The 20,447-nt window shown below is 41.6% G+C and overlaps 1 protein-coding gene across 1 annotated transcript in view; it reads left to right on the top strand.

Moving 5' to 3' along the window:
- RCL1 (RNA terminal phosphate cyclase like 1) overlaps positions 1-20,447 on the top strand; it is a 70,544-nt gene that overhangs the window by 31,028 nt on the left and 19,069 nt on the right. The window contains exons 3-5 of the mRNA XM_044656671.1: positions 447-622; positions 3,329-3,403; positions 8,781-8,905. Coding sequence (XP_044512606.1) covers positions 447-622; positions 3,329-3,403; positions 8,781-8,905 — 376 coding nt within the window. The remainder of the gene's footprint in view (positions 1-446; positions 623-3,328; positions 3,404-8,780; positions 8,906-20,447) is intronic.

The raw sequence follows: 20,447 nt of genomic DNA, 5'->3' as shown, positions 1-20,447 counted from the left end.
CCAGCTGCCCCCAAATTATTTATTTTTGTAAGCAAGTAATCTTATAAAACCAAAACTCCCAAACATAGACCCAAATCAACAAGTGATAAATTATCAAGTTCTGCTTGACAAATTACTTTTTACTAATAAATGATAAAAAAAAATGTAAAATATAAAAAAGAATTAGTTTAAATTATAAATCATACATTTTCATCTGCATTTCTACTCTAACAGTTCTTTCTCTGGAGGTGGATAGCATTTTTTTTTTTCATAAGTCCCTCACTATTTATTTATAGTCGGACTTTCTCCCTCGATTTATTGCCGCCCTTTATGGTTGTCCCGAGGAAAGCTCTTTGCAAACTGTCCAGCACACCAGGAATGTGAATTGTTATTCCCCTTCTTTGCCTCTGTGGCCCCGGCCCGACGTTTGAACTTCCCAACCATTTCTCCCTCTCTCCGATTTGAAGGAACGACCTTATACTATCAGCCCGGGCTCTTGTACGGTGGGTCGGTGGAGCATGACTGCAGCGCCCATCGCAGTATCGGCTATTACCTGGAGAGTCTCCTTTGCCTGGCCCCCTTTATGAAGCACCCATTAAGAGTAGTTCTGCGAGGCATAACCAATGACCAGGTCGACCCATCGGTGAGTATCAAGAACGTTAAAATAGGCCCTTCTTTTCTCCTTTTGTCAATTACCCAATCAATCACATTCGTTAATCTGCTCTGGACCAGGCGCGTGCTAAGTGCTAGGGATACAGAAGAACAGTCTCCGCCCTCAAGGGGAGACAATGTGCAAACAAATAAGATACAGAATCAAGTTTGCACGTGCCTATGGATGTCTTATTGGTGTTGTTCAGTCGTGTCTGACTCTTCGTGACCCCATTTGGGGGTTTTCTTGGCCCGACGTACTGGAGTGGTTTGCCGTTTCCTTCCCCAGCTCCTTTTACGGGTGAGGAAACTGAGGCAAACAGGGTTAGGTGATTTGTCTAGGGTCACACAGCTCGTCTGTATCTGAAGCTAGATTTGAACTCATGAAAGATGAGTCTTCCTGATTCGGGTCCACTGTATCATCTAACGACCTGTGTGAAAATATATATGTTTTATAGGTAAATATTTTTTTATGTACATGTATTTTTTATAGATGTATATATTTGTGCAGAATAAATAGTAAAATAATTTAACAGAAGGAAAGCTCTAGAATGAAGGGGGGAAGGACTCATGGAAGCTAAGTTTCCTAGGAAATTTAGTTTTGTTTTAAAGGGTATTTTTTTTTTTTTAAATTTTAACTTGGGGTGTTTTGTTTTACATCGTTCATGGAAGAGATGAACCTGGACATGAAAATCATTTAAAAGTAGTCATCTGTCATGTTTGCTGGAGATTTCCAGAGCAGGCAGACAACTGGGAAGTAGAGGAAAGAGCAGGCTTGGGAAATGGGAAAGGGGAGTGGGACAAATCCTAATGCGGTCACTTATTGCCCATGTGGCTTTGGGTAAGTCCCTTTTGTCTTGGCTTGGCCTCCAATTTCTTATTTGTAAAATGAGGGGGTTGGACTAGATAACTTGTAAGGTCCCTCCCTCTCTAACTATAAAATGATGCATTCTTCCTGATGGTTCTTTGCTCCCCATCATTGATAGAAACAGAGTGAAGGAGGGTAAAGGGACCGGCTGCCAGCTACTCTGATGCCTGAGAGATGCCTGGAGAAGGCAAAAATATCCCTGGGTGGCCCTAATCAGATTTAAATATAACTGGAGAGTATTTAACAAAATAAATAAAAACACACTCAAAGAGATGATGTGAATACTTGGTTTTCCAAGTCAGTATGAGGTTGGCACCCATTTGAATTTAACACTCCTCTTCCCTTCAGGGAGCTTCCAGGCTAGTAAAAGGAACAAGACCCAGACACACACAGCTCTCATGATTCCTAGTATATGATGAAGTGCATTAAAAAAAACATAGAAAGCATCATGCTATATGAGGTCTGAGAAGGAAGCTCTTTGCGGTTTGGGGCAAGGGATATGGGAAAAGCTCATTTCAGAATCAGGGGGTCTGTTATACTATGGGCTGTGTGGCCCCAAGTAAATCTCTTACTCAGTGCTCTCAGGAACTCTCTGAGTCTGTGCATTTCAGAGAAAGTTCTGAGCTACAGGAGGAGAGGGACTTTTCTCATCCAAGGGTTCCCCTGGCCTCATCCTTAAATCTGGTGCCAGCCTCTTCGCCCAGACAGAGCTCCTTCTGCCCTAAGTTCTAGCCAAACTGTTACCTTTTCCATCTCTTCAACAAGCCCTACTCCTTCCCTTTCCATGTTCTTTGCCCGCCGTGTTCCCCACTCCCAAAATATTGATCTCTTTTCACCTGCTAAGCTTCCATCTGTCCTTTAAAACTCTCCTCAGAAATCACCTCCTTCAGGAAGCCTGCCCATCCTGTGTACCTCACGTTCATGTCAACCATCCATTGAGGGCTTTGCCCTAGAGCTCTGGGCACAATGTGAATTGCTCATTATTTATCCTCGTGCTTATTTAACCAATTTAGCTGGGTGATCCAAGGCAAGTAGTCACTTACCTTCTCTGCACTATTGTTTCTTTAGCTGCAAAATATGGACCTGACACTTTTATAGTACCACAATGAGAAACAAGCCTTTTAAATCTTAAACCTCTATAGAAATTGGAGTCATTTGTTTAGCAAACTTCAACACATAGACATTAAAAAAAAAATTTACTTAATCTTCTCTGACTCTTCAAGACCCTGAGGAAATACTATCCACAGGGTCTTCTTGGCAAAGGTAACTGGAGTAGTTTGCCATTTCTTTCATCAGCGTATTAAGGCAAGTCCAGAGTCACAAAGCCAGGGTTTGAGATAGATGTAATCGTAGGTCTTCTTGACTCCATGCCCAGGACTCTATCCATCTAGATGCCATATTAGGACTTAAATAATCTAGGAAGGCATGATTCCCATTCTCTTATAAGAACTTGGAACTTAAGTCAACTCTGTTGATTCTTGGTGTGTTCTTAGTATTGGAAGGCTGTGCCAGTGGACCAAGCTCTGATGAGTCCTGCCAAGCTGGAGGTTAAAGCATTACAGAATCAGTATATATCAGGGGCAGGATTTGAACTCAAGTCTCCTTGGTATAGAGGCTGAATCTCCACTGATTGTGCCATACTGTCAGAGAGTGACACTGTCTTTGTGTCTTTATATCTATATATATATCTATATATATGTAAATATATAGATATAAAGACACACATATATATATATGATGCTCTTCTTCCTTCTTACATATATATATATATATATGATGCTCTTCTTCCTTCTTTCCATATCTTAATTTATCCTCTTAAAAATTACTTTATAGGTAGATGTTCTGAAGGCAACAGCCCTACCTTTATTGAAACAGTTTGGAATTGATGGAGAATCATTTGAGCTTAAGGTAAGAAATGGGGAGCTGTGGGTTCTTCTTCTTAAATTTGTTTTCTTCTACTCAAAAGAGTATTTCTTGAATGTGTTGCTCCATTTCCATCAGCCATGTCTTATAACTTTCTCATCATTCTTTGATTTAAGTGGAAATTTATTTGACACAATGAAGTAAGCTTTTAGATTTTCTTAAAAATAAAATTTAGGGAAAAGATCCCTTAACTTCTTAATATATATCAATCATGACAGCTCAGAGAATTTCAAATTTGGAAAGAATGTTGGGGGTCATTCCCTCTCTCCTTTTTTTTTTTTTAAAGCTTTACCTTCCGTCTTGGAATCAATGTTAAGTATGGGTTCCAAGGCAGAAGAGAGATAAGGGCTAGGTATTGGGGACTCGGTGATTTGCCCCGGGCCTCTTAGGTAGGAAGTGTCTGAGGCCAAATTTGAACCTAGGACCTCCTGGCTCTCTCTCCCCTGAGCCACCTAACTACCCCCAGAATCCCTTCTATTTCATCTTGCCATCTAGGTGACACCCCCAATAATGGGTGACCCAGTATCTTCTGAGGCGGTGCAATCTACTTTTAGATAGGTCTAATTGATGGAAAATTTTCCTTTATCACTAACATCCTTCTGATTCCGTTTATCTTCTACCTGACTGCTCCTGGGGCAGATGGGGATATTCAGGGAAGACTAGTACCTCTGGTGTGAGGACTTGCCTAGCTCTTTTTCAGGGCTGCTTTTCACTTTTCTTGGTGTCCATCAGCACCCAACTCTCACCCGGGGCTCCAAGAAGTTATAGCATGTGCAATGGCCATATCCGAGTAAAACCATCTCAGCAGACTGGCTAAACCAGATTGAGGGCCACTGACAGTTTTCAGTCCTGTGGGTGGATTATGGGGAATGTCTCCCCCAGATGTGTGAAGACTCCCCCAGCAGAATGGGCAGATGAGTTTGTCTCAGTGACCGTGAAGGTGGCCGAAGTAGGTGCTGCAGAGCTTGGTCAGACCTCAAAGATGCCAAACAGCTACTGCATCTGTAATAAGGAACTTCTGGGACAAAATGGAGAACATCTTGAGTGACAGGATCGTTGGTTAAAGGCTTTGGAATGTGCCCAGGTGGCAAGAGCCAGGGCCAAAAGACACTTGGAACCACCCCTATAAATACCCTGGGACTACAGCACACCAGGTCTCAGTTTTGAGAATTCTGGGAAGAGGGTGGTTGAGGGGAGGGTAGGTCATAGACCTGCACTCCAGCATCCATATCTGAGTGCCACAGCAAGTTGTTCTACCTGGTACTAATAGAACTGAGAGAGAACAACATCACAGCTGTTAAGAACACCACCACTGGGGGCAGCTGGATGGCTCAGTGGATTGAGAGCCAGGTCTAGAAACAGGAGGTCCTAGGTTCAAGTCTGGCCTCAGAGACTTCCTAGCTATGTGACCCTGAGCAAGTCGCTTAACCCCCATTGCTTAGGCCTATGACAAAAATAAAATCAATATAGGATGCATATTAGGGTTTAAAAAAATAAAATAAATTTAAAAAAAAGAACACCACCACTAGCCTTCCCTATCCTTCCATTTGTACCACAGCCATGTCAAGCCAGGGATTGAGAGAGGGAGAGGAATCTCTAGCCTTTTATCAACTCATCATCTACAGATTTAGATTACTTTAATTCAATTAGATTAGCTTAGCATTCCCAAACTTCTATCCTTGTTCCTAACCCTTAAGATAAGCAAATAAATCCTGTTATAGTAATCCAAAAGAAGATTGGTGTTCCTTTCCTAATTAGTGAACATCTATAGGTAATTAGGGAAAGGGATTTATCATAAACTGTCAGAACACCCTTATCCCTTATCTTGTTTAGCACATCATCACCAGCCCAACCAACCTTTACCAGCAATCCCCACCCCAAGCCTGGAAGCTAGAGAAGTTGTTAACACACACACAAGTCCTCACTGGCTACCTTGACTTGGGCACTGTTGTAGAGGCAGAGGCTTGGCTGAGCTGAACTTCATAAGTCCTGGGGTTACTAGCACATTGGGTAGTCACCCAGGCAAACACATCCACTCACTTAGTTAGCCCAGATCCATCTATCATCCGAGGATCCAGAGCCAGCTTGGCAGACTCAGCTAACAGAGCCTGTCAGGCCCAAGTGAGGCTTAGCAGCCCTTCCATATTATTAGATCTGCCTCCTATTTATGTATAACACATCCTGACTTTTAAAGTCTTGCCACTAGACTTTGATGACTAGAAGAAAGAGGGAGGCTGACGACTTTGTGTAATTATGCTTCCCTTAAGTCCAGTTTGTGAGCAAGTCAAGACATCATTGACCCTTTTCAGAAACAGGAAGAACAGCCCCGAACTGACTACTCCCTAGTTCTGACCTTGCGGTCAAGCAAAATTAGTTTAATTTCTTTTTAATATTTATCAACTCAAAAAGCATTTAAAAAGTACTTTCCGTAGGCCAAGTGCTATGCTAAGCAAAGGAAATACAAATACAAGGAGTAAGGACACTTCCTTCGAAGAGCCTACTTTCTTTTTTTTAAAATTAACTCTCCCCTTCCATCTTGGAATCAATACTATGTATTGGTTCTAAGGCAGAAGAATGGGGAAAAAAATGGCAAGGAGAGATGAAAGGGGCTTCATGGGAAGGTTTAGGAAAGCCAGGAAAGCAGCCTAAAGAAAAAGGAAGATGTGGCTGACTTAGCTTCCTCCCTTTCATGTATCTGTTCCCATCCACCTGCAAAGTCTTTAGTGGTTGGGAAGGGTGGCCATCCCCAGTTAAATGAGCCTCATTCAGTAGTCTCCAGCCTGTTCACTTCTTTTGGCTGGATGCATGACATTTTGTCACGGTCCCATTCTGAGGTCACGAAGTACTTTCACAGAATCTCAGCGTTGGAAGGGTCCTCAAAGGCCATCTTGTTCAAACATCTCAGTGGAGTTCCTTCTAGACACGCTTAACTAATGGTCATCCGACCTTGGCTTGATGATCTCTGCAGACATCTACCACCTGAATGTAGCCCTGACTTTTGGTTAGTTCTAATCTTTATAAAAAGCCTAAATTTGGCTCTTTCTAACTTCTAATTCTGGCATCCTTACCTGTACTACCCCCATTCTCTTAAGAGTAAAAATTCTTTCAGCAAGTAAGTACTAAGCACAATCTTAAAGACCTAGAAGGGTTCTTGGTCATCCCCTTTGGATTTTTTCCAGTTTATCAATGTCCCTCCTAAAATAAGGAGCGTGGAATGAATCAGAAAGCATCTATTAATTATTTAATCAACTACGGATGGCTCTACCGAGCCAGATGTTCCTTGTCTTCAGGTGGCTTCCATTCTAGTAGAAGGGGACATATAAGGGAATGTTGGCCCGGGCAGGTTATTGTAGGACAGTATAAGGAGAGCTCAGGTATAATCATTGGGTAACTGATTGACACATCTCTTCTAGGAAAGATGGTATTGATAGAACTGAACACATTACCACAGAGAGTCTGATCAGGGCAGAGTACACTGTGACTGTCACCCACACCGGCTTAGACTTTCTTAATGCAGCCCAAGATTACATTAACTTTTTTTTTTATTAATCCTTATCTTCTGTCTTAGACTCACTACTAAGTATTGCTTCCAAGGCAAAAGAGCAATAAGCACTAGGTAACTGAGGTTCACTGACTTGCCTGGGGTCACAACAGCCGGGATTTGAACCCAAGTCCTCCAGATATGAGGCCTGGGCTCTCTCCACTTTGAGACATTGAACTATCAATGATTAACATCATGACTAATGTCATTCATTGGCTCAAAACAACTTCGAGCTAATTAAATGTCATTTAATCCTATTTTTGTATCATTTCCATTAAAAAAATGTGAGAGATGCTATCAATTTTGGCTAAAAGAGGTCCTCTGGTTGCAAGGCATTCTCCTAATGGAGAAGCCTTGTGGCCCTGTTAAAGATAGAAAAGACAAGAGGTTGATTCACCTTCTTGATGAAGCCATGCTGGTTCTTCCAAGATCTCTGCTTCCATCTCTAGGTGTTTACTAAAAATCTCTTCAATAGTACATTTTAGAATTTTGCCTCATGGATTGAAGTTTTTTTAATTGGCCTTCAGTATGCATATTCCAATCTCCTCATTTCTGGAGATGAGGGTAATGTTTGCTTCTCCCTGTCCATTATATTATCCCTGATCTTTCCAGGAACTTACAGTGGCCCTGAGCTGTCCAACTCCAGAAAGTATCACTCTAAAAAATATTCTAGGTACTTTCATCCCTATGCTTAAGTAACGATTCACCCCAGAAGATCCTTCCACCTCTGTGGCCTTCTCAAGCCAAGAGGTCTCCCTGCTCCCTTGGCCTCTTCATTTCCTTTCAGAACTTCTATTTTAAAAGAGAATGGTCCTGTGTGACCCTGGGCAAGTCACTTGACCCCCATTGCCCACCCTTACCAATCTTCCACCTATGAGACAATACACCAAAGTACAAGGGTTAGAAAAAAAAAAGAGAGAGAGAGAGAATCGTCCCAGCTGTGTGACCCTGGGCAAGTCACTTGACCCCATTGCCCACCCTTATCACTCTTCCACCTAGGAGCCAAAACACAGAAGTTAAGGGTTTAAAAAAAATAATAAAAATAAAAAAATAAAAGGGAATGGTCTGGGACAACTAGGTAGCTTTTGTGGTTGGAGAGGCAGGCTCAGAGACAGGATGGTCCTGGGTTCCAATGTGGCCTCAGACAATCCCTGGGTGATCCTCGACAAGTTGCTTAATCCCCATTGCCTAGACATTACCGCTACTTTGCCTTGGAATCAATATTTAGTATTGATTCTAAGACAGAAGGTAAAGATTTTTTTAAAAAGGGAAAAGGGAATAAGCCAAGGCCGCCATCTTCACTCCATCATTCCTCTCTAATCTCTGCTCTTGACTCTCTTCTTTTTTCCATTGTGCTTCCACATGGGGGGGGGGGAGCAAGAAAGGAGACCTTTCTTGTCTTTCTCACATTAGAATGTAGGCTCCTTGAGGACAGAGAGTCCAAATGTCTTTTTGTCTTTCCAGGGCTAATTACAATGCCTGGCACACAGTAGGCATTTAATAAATGCTTATTGACTTGACTCTTGATGTGGAACAATGGTGCTGCCAGTTGTGTGATTCTGAAGCCCATTCATGATAAATAATCTGCCCTGATGAAATGGGAATAAGATGGAATTCAGATTTGGAAACCAGAAGCCCTGTCAAGTGGCAGCTTCCCAACAAAGAGCCACCTACAGCTTATATCCATGTTCTAAAGTTTCACAGTTATGGATTTTAGAACCGTCTACTCCCTTACTTTAATCACTTCATTTTTTTGGTGTCTTCCCCCCAAATTAATTTTTTCTTATTTTTCCCCTTCTCCACCACTGCATTGCATTCTAGATCGTCCGAAGAGGAATGCCCCCAGGAGGGGGAGGTGAAGTCTTTTTCTCTTGCCCCGTGAGGAAGCTGTTGAAACCCATTCAGCTCACAGACCCTGGCAAAATCAAACGTATCCGAGGAATGGCGTATCCTTTCGATTTGGTAACAGCAGCAATGGCACCTCACATTTATCATGGACATTAAGGTCTAAAAATCACTCTTTTTGCAACAGACCTGCAAGGTAGATAGGTTGGGCAGATAGTGTTATCTCTAGTCAAGAGATGAGGAAAATGATTTAAATTCATTTAAACAGCTAATTAAGGAGTATTACGGAGGGGACAGCTAGTGGCTCAGTGGAGAGAGCCAGGCCTAGACCTGGGAATCTGGGGTTCAAATCTGGTCTCAGCCATTTCCTTCCTGTGTGATCCTGAGCAAGTTGCTTGACCCCCATTGCTTAGCCCTTACCACTCTTCTGCTTTAGGACCAACATGGAAAGTAAGAGTGTTTTTTTTTGTTGTTGTCATTATTTGTTTTTAATCAATTATAGCATGATGTAGAAAAAACTTTGAGTTGGAGGGCTCTGTTTTGAATTTTAATCCTGCTTTTACTATATGTGAACCAGGACTAGTCCTTTGACCTCTCTGGGTCTCAGTATCCTAGTCTCTAAAATTTGATTGTGGATCTTGACTGCCAAGAGCCCTTTGTGCCTTAAATCCTTATGATCTGGGTTGGAAACCCAAGTATTTGAATTCTTAAGTCATGTGTTTTTTCCTCCTACACTGCCTTCTGCTGGTCATGTTTTGCCACTCCATTACACTCCAAAGCCTCTGGATACCTTGGATCCACGTCCATAGGGGTGAGAGATCAGGATTCTGTTCAGAATGATTTTCCCACCAAATCTTGAAACAAAGTCACTATGTAGTTAGGCTAGCAGGGTGGAATTTTGGAGCTGGAAGGATACTTTAAAAATTACTTGAATTCTCCCCACCCTGTAAACACATGGTGTCATGGGCAAATGACCCAAATGCTTTCTACAGCGTTTATTTCCCCCTGGGTTCTGTAAATAGCAGAACTCTGGTTTTGAACCCTGGTGGGTCGGGTCGGGTCGGGTCGGGGGGGGGGGCCAAGTGGGAGCAATATGGTGTAATATAGAAAGCACTGGATTTGTAATGAGAGGACCCAGGTTCAAGTCTCAGTTTGGTTACTTATTGGCTGTTCCACCTTGAAAGAAGTTATTCTTCAGACTCTAGAAAGGGGTCCCTGTTTTCCTCCTCTCTAAAATGAGAGGATTAGATTAGGCATTCTCTAAATGTTAATGCTGGAACCCATTCAACTCACAAACCCCAACAAAATCAAACATATCTCTGGAATGACATATCCTTTCAATCTGGTAACAGTAATACTATTCTTTTTTTTTTTTTTTTTTTAATTTTATTTTTTTAAACCCTTAACTTCTGTGTATTGGCTCCTAGGTGAAAGAGTGGGCAATGGGAGTCAAGTGACTTGCCCAGGGTCACACAGCTGGGAAGTGTCTGAGGCCTGCTTTGAACCCAGGACCTCCTGTTTCTAGGCCTGACTCTCAATCCATTGAGCTACCCAGCTGCCCCAGCAGTAATAATATTCTTAACTAAGAGCCATCTGAAACTTATATTCATGTTCTGAGTATCACTGCTGTGGGTTTTAGAATTATCTACTCCCTTTTTTTAATCCTTTCTAAATACCATGAGAAAATATCTGGTTATGATAAGCTACCTGATATTTTCCGTAGCCTCTCCCTGGTTCCTTTAGTCGTATTTTCCTAAAAATAAATACCAACCTCCCCACTATGGGCAGGTTAGGTCTCTTCTATAGAAAGAAGTATTGTATGTGGCCAGATTTTCTGTGGCTCTGTATTTTAGTTTGTTGATAAATTCTATACAAGACTTTCTAATGCCATACTTTATTTGGTTCTTCCTTCTCATATAAGCCATTTTGTTCTTAAGAAAAATACCTGATTGGATTCAATTTTTGATAGAAAGAAGGGTCAGAGCGGAAAGAAATAAGCTGATCTGTCGATGTCCTGACAGTTCTTCATCCTGTCTGAAGTAATTCATTCCTTTTTCTACCTTCTCCGTCCCTAATAACATCCTAAACACCAGATAAACTCTTCAAGAAAATAACTGCTAAAAGGAGAAAAGTGGGCAAGGTTAGGGGACTCAGAATCTCTCCTCTGCCCATTGGGGTTCAGATTTTCTCCTGCTATTTTAGTACAAAAAGGCTAGAAAGTTATTCTGTTAAAATCCTCCAATAGACCAGAACTGTGATTTCTAGCATGATTTCTAGCATTTCTGGTATTTCTTCCTTATTACAGAATCTCATCTTGGCAAAATCATTTGAAGATCCCTTGGGATTTGTTATATTGGGATTTTTTTTTTTAATCCCATGTAGCCAAAAATCATTTGCCAAGCCTCTCCTTCCTCCTCTTAATTCTTAGGCATCCAGATACTGGCCCATTGACCCTAGGGTGTGGCTTGCCTGAGATTTTTAGCAAAATATGTTTTGTACCTAATTAGCTAGCTTGAAGCAGCAGGCCACTAAAAGGGGGGCTTCAGTCTCTTCCCAGTGACCCGCCATGTCACTCCTTGCCACCAGGTGTCATGCTAGCAGGCAGCCTCCAAACAGTTTGGAATTGCAGTGGTCAAAAAATGGTTTATCTGGGATTTCTGATTACGTGACCCATTATTGGTGGGGGAACCTTGGATGCCTGTCCTGTCATCCCTTAGTGATGGTACGAGGGACCTCGGGGCAGGAGAGGGAGAGGGACGTTCTCTGTAGTCCTCGGCTGTTGGAAATCTTGGGCCATCCTTTAAAGGCTTCTCGGGGTGCCACTGACCGACCGATAATGATTTCTCCTCAGAACTCACGCAGCTTTTTGCTTTGTGCCCTAATCAGGGCATAGTGTGTGTACTCTCATTATCTCTGTTTCCTGGCCGCCTGGTCGACCGTCAGTTCCATGAGAACCAGGACTCTGGATTTTGTAAGCTTGGCGTCTTCCTGATGCCTCGCCCAGGTCTCTCTGCACACAGTGGGTGATTCAGGAACGTTTGTTTGGAATGAAAAAGAAAGCTGGTTTTATAGAGTGGCTGGAGAGTTCCTTTGTGGCACAGGCCAGGGGAACAAGCATAGAATGTGGGATCCGAGGCCCTGTGTTTGAATTCTGATTCTCCTGCTTTATTGAACCTTGTGTGTTCTTGGGTGTCACTTTGCCTATTGGTGACTTGGTTTCCTCTTTTGTAAAATGAGGGGTGTTACGGATCAAATTGCTTACCCTCTTGGGGGAAGGAGGGAGGGAATTTGGAATTCAAAATTTTAGAAAATCTTAGAAAAATGAATGTTAAAAATTGAGGGTTTTTTGCATGTAATTGGGGGAAAAAATGTATTCTTTGAAATAAGCTAAAACGAGGGAGGTTAGACCTGATGAACTCTGAGCTCCCTTCCAAATTGAACTCGCCTGATTGTATCATTTTAAGGCCTTTAAATTTCCTCTGTAGTTGCCCACCTTTTTTTAGGATTCTTAGTGCATAGACTTTTATTTATTTATTTATTTATTTTTTTATTTTAAACCCTTAACTTCTGTGTATTGACTTATAGGTGGAAGAGTGGTAAGGATAGGCAATGGGGGTCAAGTGACCTGCCCAGGGTCACACAGCTGGGAAGTGTCTGAGGCCAGATTTGAACCTAGGACCTCCTGTCTCTAGGCCTGGCTCTCAATCCACTGAGCTACCCAGCTGCCCCCAGTGCATAGACTTTTAAAAGTTAGAATACCTATGTACTTAAATTACTTGGGAGCCCCACATTTCAACCAACCTGGGGTGGGGGTAGAGGTGGTGGAGATGAATGGACAACTAGGGAGATAGTCGATAGAGTGCCAAGCCTGGAGCCAGGCAGACTTGGGTTCAAAACTGGTCTCAGAGCCTTCCTAGTTGTATGACTGTGGACAAATCACTTAATCTCATTGCCTAACCCTTGCTTCTCTTCTACCTTAGAACGGGTAACAGAAGGTTTGAACAACAACGACAAAAAATCCCAGGCAGATGGAGACTTTCCTGTTTTTAAAGCCACTTCTAAACCCTTCAAAAACATGAATTCAACAGGCCCCTGCAGAATCCTAGTTTTTTTTTAATTAAAAAGTTTTAAATTTATTTTAATATTTTAATTTAATTTTTTAAAATCAAGTTCACTTCTCTTTAGTAGGTTTCTATAATAAAAATCACTAGTATTTTAGATATTCTAATCCTGGATTTTAAAAAAATTGCTGCTGTGATTCTCAGACATAGGTTCACTGTCTTATTCTTAATTTGTGGAAGGCTGGAATAGTTCATCAGTCAGTAACAGATGATTTTATCATCTCCTGCCAAACCAAGCACAATACAATGCCTGGATAGCTACACTTGATTCCAGGACCCAAAGTTGCCTCTACTCTGTTACCAATTCCTCATTAGAGGCAGGTGGGAAGGCTGGGTCTAGAATCAAGAAGCTATGAGTTCAAATCCAGCCTCAGATACTTATTAGCTGCATGACCTTGGGCAAGTCACAACCTCAGTTTCCCCAATTATAAAATGGGAGTCGTAATAGCACCAAAAGATAAAAAGTTCCTGACAAAAAGTAGATGACTAACAAATGCTCATTCCCTTCTCCTCCTTGTAATGACCAAGGAGCTTTTACCTCGAAGGGCCTCAGTTTCCTCATCTGTAAAATTAGAGACTGTCTGCCTACTCAGATTCTCCCTTGAGACTTGAGAATTTATCTTGGTGTAGGGTGTGAGATGTTGATCTAAACCAGTGATTCCCAAAGTGGGTGCTACCGCCCCCTGGTGGGTGCTGCAGCGATCCAAGGGAGTGGTGATGGCCACAGGTGCGTTTATCTTTCCTATTAATTGCTATTAAAATTTTTTTAAAATTAATTTCCAGGGGGCTAAGTAATATTTTTTTCTGGAAAGGGGGCGGTAGGCCAAAAAAGTTTGGGAACCACTGATCTAAACCTAATCTCTTTCCCCATACTGTTTCCCAATTTTCCCAGCAGTTTTTGTCAAACAGTGTGTTCTTATCCCAAAAGCTGGGGTCTTTGGGTTTATTGTACGCTAGCTTGCTGAGGTCCTTTACCCCAAGTCTATTCCACTGATCCTCCCTTCTGTCTCTTAGCCAGTACCATACCGTTTTGATGACCGCTGCTTTATAGTGTAGCTTAATATCTGGTACCCTTGAAATTCTCGATCTTTTGTTCTTCCAAATGAACTTTGTTATAATTTTTTCTAATTAAATAAAGAGGTTTCTTGGTAGTTTGATCGGTATGACACTGAATAAGTAAATTAATTTGGGTAGGATTGTCATTTTTATTATGTTAGCTCGTCCTACCCATGAGCAATCAATGTTTTTCCAATTATTTAGATCTAGTTTTAATCGTGTGGAAAGTGTTTTGTAGTTGTGTTCATATAATTCTTGTGTATGTCTTGGCAAATAGATTCCTAAATATTTTATATTGTCTAGAGTAGTGATGGGCAAACTTTTTAAGGAGGGGGCCAAAGGAAAGGAAATGCTCATCTGTCAGTCTGTTTCAAGGCAACTCTTTCGAAGTTTCATTGTATTGTATCCTACTCATTGTATTCGTCAGATTAGGAATAATGTTCTGCAGCTAGATAGAACATTTCAGGGGGTGGGGTACATCTGGCCCACAGGCCATAGTTTGTCTATCACTGGTCTAGAGTGATTTTTAAATGGAATTTCTCTTTCTAATTCTTGCTGTTGAGATGTGTTGGAAATATATAGAAATGCTGATGATTTGTGTGGGTTTATTTTGCATCTTGCAACCTGTCTTTAAAACTCTTAAAAATATTAAAGCCAATTGTAGACAGCCATTATCTGAATATTTTACTTTCAGTTTAACCAGTTTCTCCTCCCCAAAATGTTCCTTTTCAGTTGGGTTTACTCTTTGTTATTTGAGCCAGAAGAGGGGGTCTGGTGGCTGTGTAGCTGGTCAGCTTTTGGCTAGTTACTTACAAGGCAGGTTTAAATTTAGGTCTGTGTTTGGCGGAGTGTTTTCTCCACGTGAGGATTGTTTTGGGCAGAAATGAACCTTTTGCTTCTTATCTGTTTTTCAATACTGAATTTTCCCCTCTTTCAACTTCTGCCTTTCCTGGGAGCTTCCCCAAAAAGAACTGTCCTGGCCCAGGAGAGGACAGATACTAGTTTTCTGCTAGAGGCAGGGTCTGGGCAGTCTGAGTGACCTCTTATTCTGGGCTGCTCCCTCCTGGCTGCCTGATGGAGGAGAGAATGGGACACTTTGTTTTTGTTCCGTGGAATTGCACCAGCAGCACTGGGACAAAGTCTTTCTGGTCCAGTACGTGTCAGATAAACAAGCTGGGGTGGAGGCTGACAAGGGCAGTGGTAGATCTCGTGGTGTGATCATGTTTCTCCTTGTTGACTGACCCTGGGCTTCCCAGAGGGCTGATTTCCATAAAGAGCTTCCCTTTCCTGGCTCAGATCTCCTCCCAGACGCTATCGTGGGAGACGATAGAAGCATACCGATGCTTCTTGGCTCTTGACTTTTGGAATTTTTGGAAGCTACCAAGGAATCCTGCAGTTGTCAGGATGTAGGTTACTCTCTCCCTTCCTTCTCCCATTTAAAAAAAAGTGTGCCTTTTTAACCTCCTTCTCCAGCCCTCCCTTAGAACCCCCCCCCCCAAAAAAAAAAACAGTTAAGCATAATTCACTAAAAAGCAACGAAAGGGGACAATGGATAGAGCTTAGACTTAAGAGTCAAGAAGGACTGAGTTAAGATTCTGTCTCCAAACACTTGAGAGCTGTGACCCAAAAAGTAAGTTCCTTAACCTCTCTGGTTTGGGTTCTGCCATCTAGAAAAGGAAGGAGTTGAACTTAATGGCCTGGGAGATCCTTTCCAACTGTACCTCCTCTTCCAAGAGGAGGAGGATTTGTTGCATCGTCCAGAGTCAGGGAGCAAGGTTATTTATTGCAATTATTCTAAGTTCAGCTGCTTTTTAGTATTTCCATCTATAATAGTGGAATCACTATGTTCTTTGCTTTTCATCACTTCATACAAGTCTTCCCATGTTCCCTTGAATTCTTCCTATTCATCATAGTACAGTAATTTTCCATTACATTCTACCACATTTTGTTCAGCCATTCTCTGATTAATGGGAACCAGTGGTTTCCAGTTGTTTGCTACCACAAAGAGTACAGCTGTGAATATTTGAACTATAAAACAAAGGACTGTAACAGTAATGCTTATGTGCTTTTAAGGTTTGTTAAGCATTCTATCTGGACAATAATCCTTAAAGGTACATGCTAGTATTATTTCTATTTTTATGGTTGGGGAAACTGAGGCCAGCAGGTTACATGCTCTGTCCAGGGTTACACAGCTATAGTTCAGTGTCTGGGGTGGGAATTGAACTCGAGTCTTCCTGCCTGACTTTATCCACTACACAAAGCAGCCTCAATAATGTGACATCTGAGGAGGCAGGGGTTATTAATGAGGGGGCATAAGGAAAAGCTTTATGGAGATGTTGGGCTTGAATGAAAATCACTTGAAACCCTTTGCTCTAGTGGGACAGACAAGGAAGTTCATCTTTTGGAAGAGATGGACACATTGGAGCTTCAGGACCTTTAACAAGACATTTAACCTGTTTCTCTGTTTTCTTCTTTGGAGAAGGAGGCTAAAAGTACTGATTTTATTGCGCAAGATTGTCACGAAAACAAACCAGAATAAATTTGGGAAGAGCTAAAGGCACAATGCAAATAGGAGGTAGTTATTTTGAGAAAAGGAGTTTCTGGCTCTGGTTCTTTTCTAAAGAGAGTGAATGGCCCCAGTGAATCACAGGACTGGATTGAGGGACAGCCTGAACTTAAACTCTTTTCAATTAGGCTTTTACAAGTAAGATACCTGCCTTGGGGAAAGGGCGTGAGTGAGGCCTGGGACTGTTTGTTTGGAGCTGTTTATGACTGAGGGTGTGATCTAACCGCACTCTGTAGGGCTCGAAAAATTCCTCTTAATTCTTTCCTCATTTTGGATCTTGGCCTTTGGAATCAATTAACAAATATTTATCAAGCACTTACTGACAAAGCTCTATGCCAGGGTCTCTGAGGGAAACTGGAAAACATAATGGGCATAAATGTAGAGGAAATTTCTTCAACTGGGATTTCCTTATATTAATAAAATCATATGTTTTGTCCCTCTCCCCTTCCCTAACAACAGCTCACGTTTCTTTGATGATTTAAGGTTTACAAAATGCATTACTTTCAACACCCTTATGGGAAATGTGTCATTGCCCCCATTTTATAGGTAAGAGAAACTGAGACTCAGAACAAGTTGATTTGCCAAAGTTTATACAACTAGTAAGTGTCAAGGCTGGGTATCTTGTCTTATCCATGGCCTCTGATTCCAAAATGAATTCACTGTGATGCTTACACTCTGGCCATCATCCTCATCTCCCCTTCCTCCTAACCTTCAGCTCTGTCCCTGGATCTGAAAGGTGAGCTTTCTCCTTCTCTGAATTAGTCATCAGATACCCACAGCACTTCTCAGCATCGACACAGTATGCTACCCCTTCCCTCTTCATGTCGCCCTTTATGAATTGTCTTCCCATCCCTTGGAATGGAAGCAATTCGAGGGTAGGAACTGTCTTGCTTGTATTTGTACTCCCGGTGTTAAGAACTATTGTTTGTACCATAGCAAGCATTTAATAAATGTTCTGTCTTTCTGTCTGTCTCTCTCCCTCTCCCTTCCTCCTTTCTTTCTCTTTCTTTCCTCCCTTTCTCTCTCTCCTCCCTCTTTCTCCTTCTCCTTCTCTTTCTCCCTTTCCTTCTCTCTTTCTCCCTCTCCCTTTCTCTTTTTCTTTCTCTCCCCCCCTTCCTCTGTCTCTCCTCCCTTTCCCTCTTCCTCTCTTTGTCTCTCTCTCCCTCTTTCTCTCTCTACCTACTCTTCCTTTCTCCCTCTCTCCTCACCCCTCTCTCCTCTCCATCCATATCTCTCTCCTCTTTTCCTCTTTCTCTCCCTCTCCCTCTGTCTCTTTCCCCCTCTCCTTCTCTCTCTCTCCCTCTCCCTCTCTTTCCCTCTCTATCTCTTCCCCCCTACTTTTCTCTCCCTCTTCCTCTCTTTCTCCTCTTCCTCTTCCCCTTCTCTCTCTTTATTCTTCTCTCTCTCCCCCTCTCTCTCCCTCTTTCTTTCTCTGTCTCTCTCCCCCCTTTCCTTCTTCCTCTCTTTCTCCCTCTCCCTCTCTATCTCTCCTTCTTTCTCCCTCTCCCTCTCTATTTATCCTTCTTTCTCCCTCTCCCTCTCTCTCTCTGTCTCTTCCCCCCTCCCTTTCCTCTCTCTTTGTCTCTCTTCCTCTTCTTCCCTCCCCTTTTCCCTCCCTCTATCACTCTTTAGATAATGGGCACAATAGGAATTTAGGAAAGTCTTATTGAAGGAGGTATATCTGGGACTGGGCTTTGAAGGATGGATAGCCTTGAGATGGGGGAAAGAAGTGGGAAGGCATTCCAAAGAGACAGAATGATATAGAGGATACTCAGGGAGCAGATAAAAATAGCACCTACTCTTCTTTTTTCCACTTCAATGATGTTTTATTTTTCCACAATTAGATCTAAAAGCAATTTTTGGCATTTGTTTTGTATCATTTCAAGTTTCAGATTTTCTCTTTTCACTTTCTTCCCTAAGATGGTAAGTAATTTAATATTGGCTATACATGTGCTATTGTATTAAAAAACATTTCCATATCAGTCTTATTGTGGAAGAAGACACGTAAAAAAAAAAAAGGTAAAATTATCTGCTTTGATCTGCATTCAGACTCTATCAGTGCCTTCTTTGGAGTCCTTTGGGGTTGTTTTGGATCGTTATGTTGCTGAGAGTAGCTAAGTCATTTATAGCTGTTCATCGTACAGTATTGCTGTTACTCTATCCAATGTTCTTCTGGTTCTTCTTACTTCATTCTACATCAGTTCATGTGAGTCTTTCCAGGTTTTTCTGAAATCCTCTTGGGCATCACTTCTAAGAGTGCAGTAGTATCCTATCACAGACACATACCACAATTTGTTCAGTCATTCGCCAATTGATAGGCATCTATCAGACTCAATTTCCAATTCTTTGCTACCAAAAAAGAATTGAGTAGCACCTATTATTAAGGAGAATTTAGATCTGAACTCATAAGTCTTCCTGACTTTAGCCCAGCACCTTCTACATGACACCAGAGGTGTCAGACATGGGGAGGGTCGCAAGGAGCCCGCAACACTCTCATGCCACCAGTACTAGATTAAAATGGAAATATTTAACAACATAAAAACAGTTAAAAAATTTCTGTACTATTTACTATGCCTGAACTTGTAGTCATGTATAAGGCAGATTGGAGAAGGAAGAGACATATGAGAGAGGGAGACCAGTTAAGAGGCTATTGAAATTCAGAGTTGGACATATTTGGGGTGGGGGGAGAATCTCAGGAATTTGTTAGAATTAGGAGAGCCTTTGGAGAACATGTGATCCAACTCCCTCTTTACAAATGGGGAATCGAGGCCCAGAAAAGTTGCTTGCTCTCCCAAGATGATACTGCCAGAAAGTAGCTCTGTTGAGATTTGAACCTAGTATTCCCAAATTCAGATCTAGTGCTCTTTCCATTAGCCCAACTCTGAGATCTTTATTTTTGTAATGAAAATTAAATGTGGGTATTGAGGATTTAAAAAAATAACTATTGAATGAAACTGAGCACTGTGCAATTATAATGGCAAGGGTTAGCTCTGCAAGAGTTGAAATGTACCTCTCTCCTTTATTTACTGAGCTGTGGGGTTAAGGATGTGGATTATTGCCTAAATTGTGAGATCTAGCACAAGCTAGTTTTGCTGAACTATTTTTTTCTTCTTTTTTCCTTCTCAAGATTGGTGGTTGGTGAGGAGGGGGAGGGATATCATCAAAAATTAATGTGATATAAAAGGTAGCATTAAAAATAAGACATATTTTTAAAAAAGAAATGAAAATATCTGTTGAACCATTTTGGAGCCCTTGGGCAACAAGAGAGAACAGTATAATATATAATTTCCCAAGGTTCAAATTCTGTTCTGATTTTTATTACATACTATGCGATCTTGGGCAAGTGACTTAATGCTCCTTGAGGCTACATTTTCTCATCTGTAAAGTGAGTTGGAATTGTCAGTCCCAGAATCATCAGGAATGAGCCTCATCCTTTTTTTTTTTTTTTTTTTTTTTTTTTTTTAAGATCTTTGTAGAAGGAGCCCCTGTTTAAATATACTATCAGGACCCAAACCCGAATCTTGGGCTAGGGTAGGACCACTGACCTGGCATAGAATACTGTTTAGTGCTTGGCTTTATATACATAAACGTCAGGTTATTTTTGGTTATGGAGATGGATGCTGGACAGAGAACAGAATATCTTCTTAAAGGCCTGGGTAGTTTGATAAGGTATTGCTTTTTATTTATTATTTTAGTAAGAAGACAACCTGAAATAAATGAAGTAAATGGGGAGTGGGTAGGTATAATTGATTAGAGATCCTGAATAGTGAAGGAATTTCCTTGAGACACATTGGGCTGAGAAGATGAGACAGTTGATCATAGGATACAGACTTGGAAAGGACCTTAGAGTCCTCTAGCTAATTTTATGGAGAAGGAAACTGAATACCAAAAGGTCTTGTG

The sequence above is a fragment of the Gracilinanus agilis genome, chromosome 1, assembly GCF_016433145.1.
Source record: "Gracilinanus agilis isolate LMUSP501 chromosome 1, AgileGrace, whole genome shotgun sequence".
NCBI lineage: Eukaryota > Metazoa > Chordata > Mammalia > Didelphimorphia > Didelphidae > Gracilinanus > Gracilinanus agilis.
The sequence above is the reverse complement of the archived record's forward strand: the minus strand, read 5'-3'. Positions and strand labels throughout refer to the sequence as shown.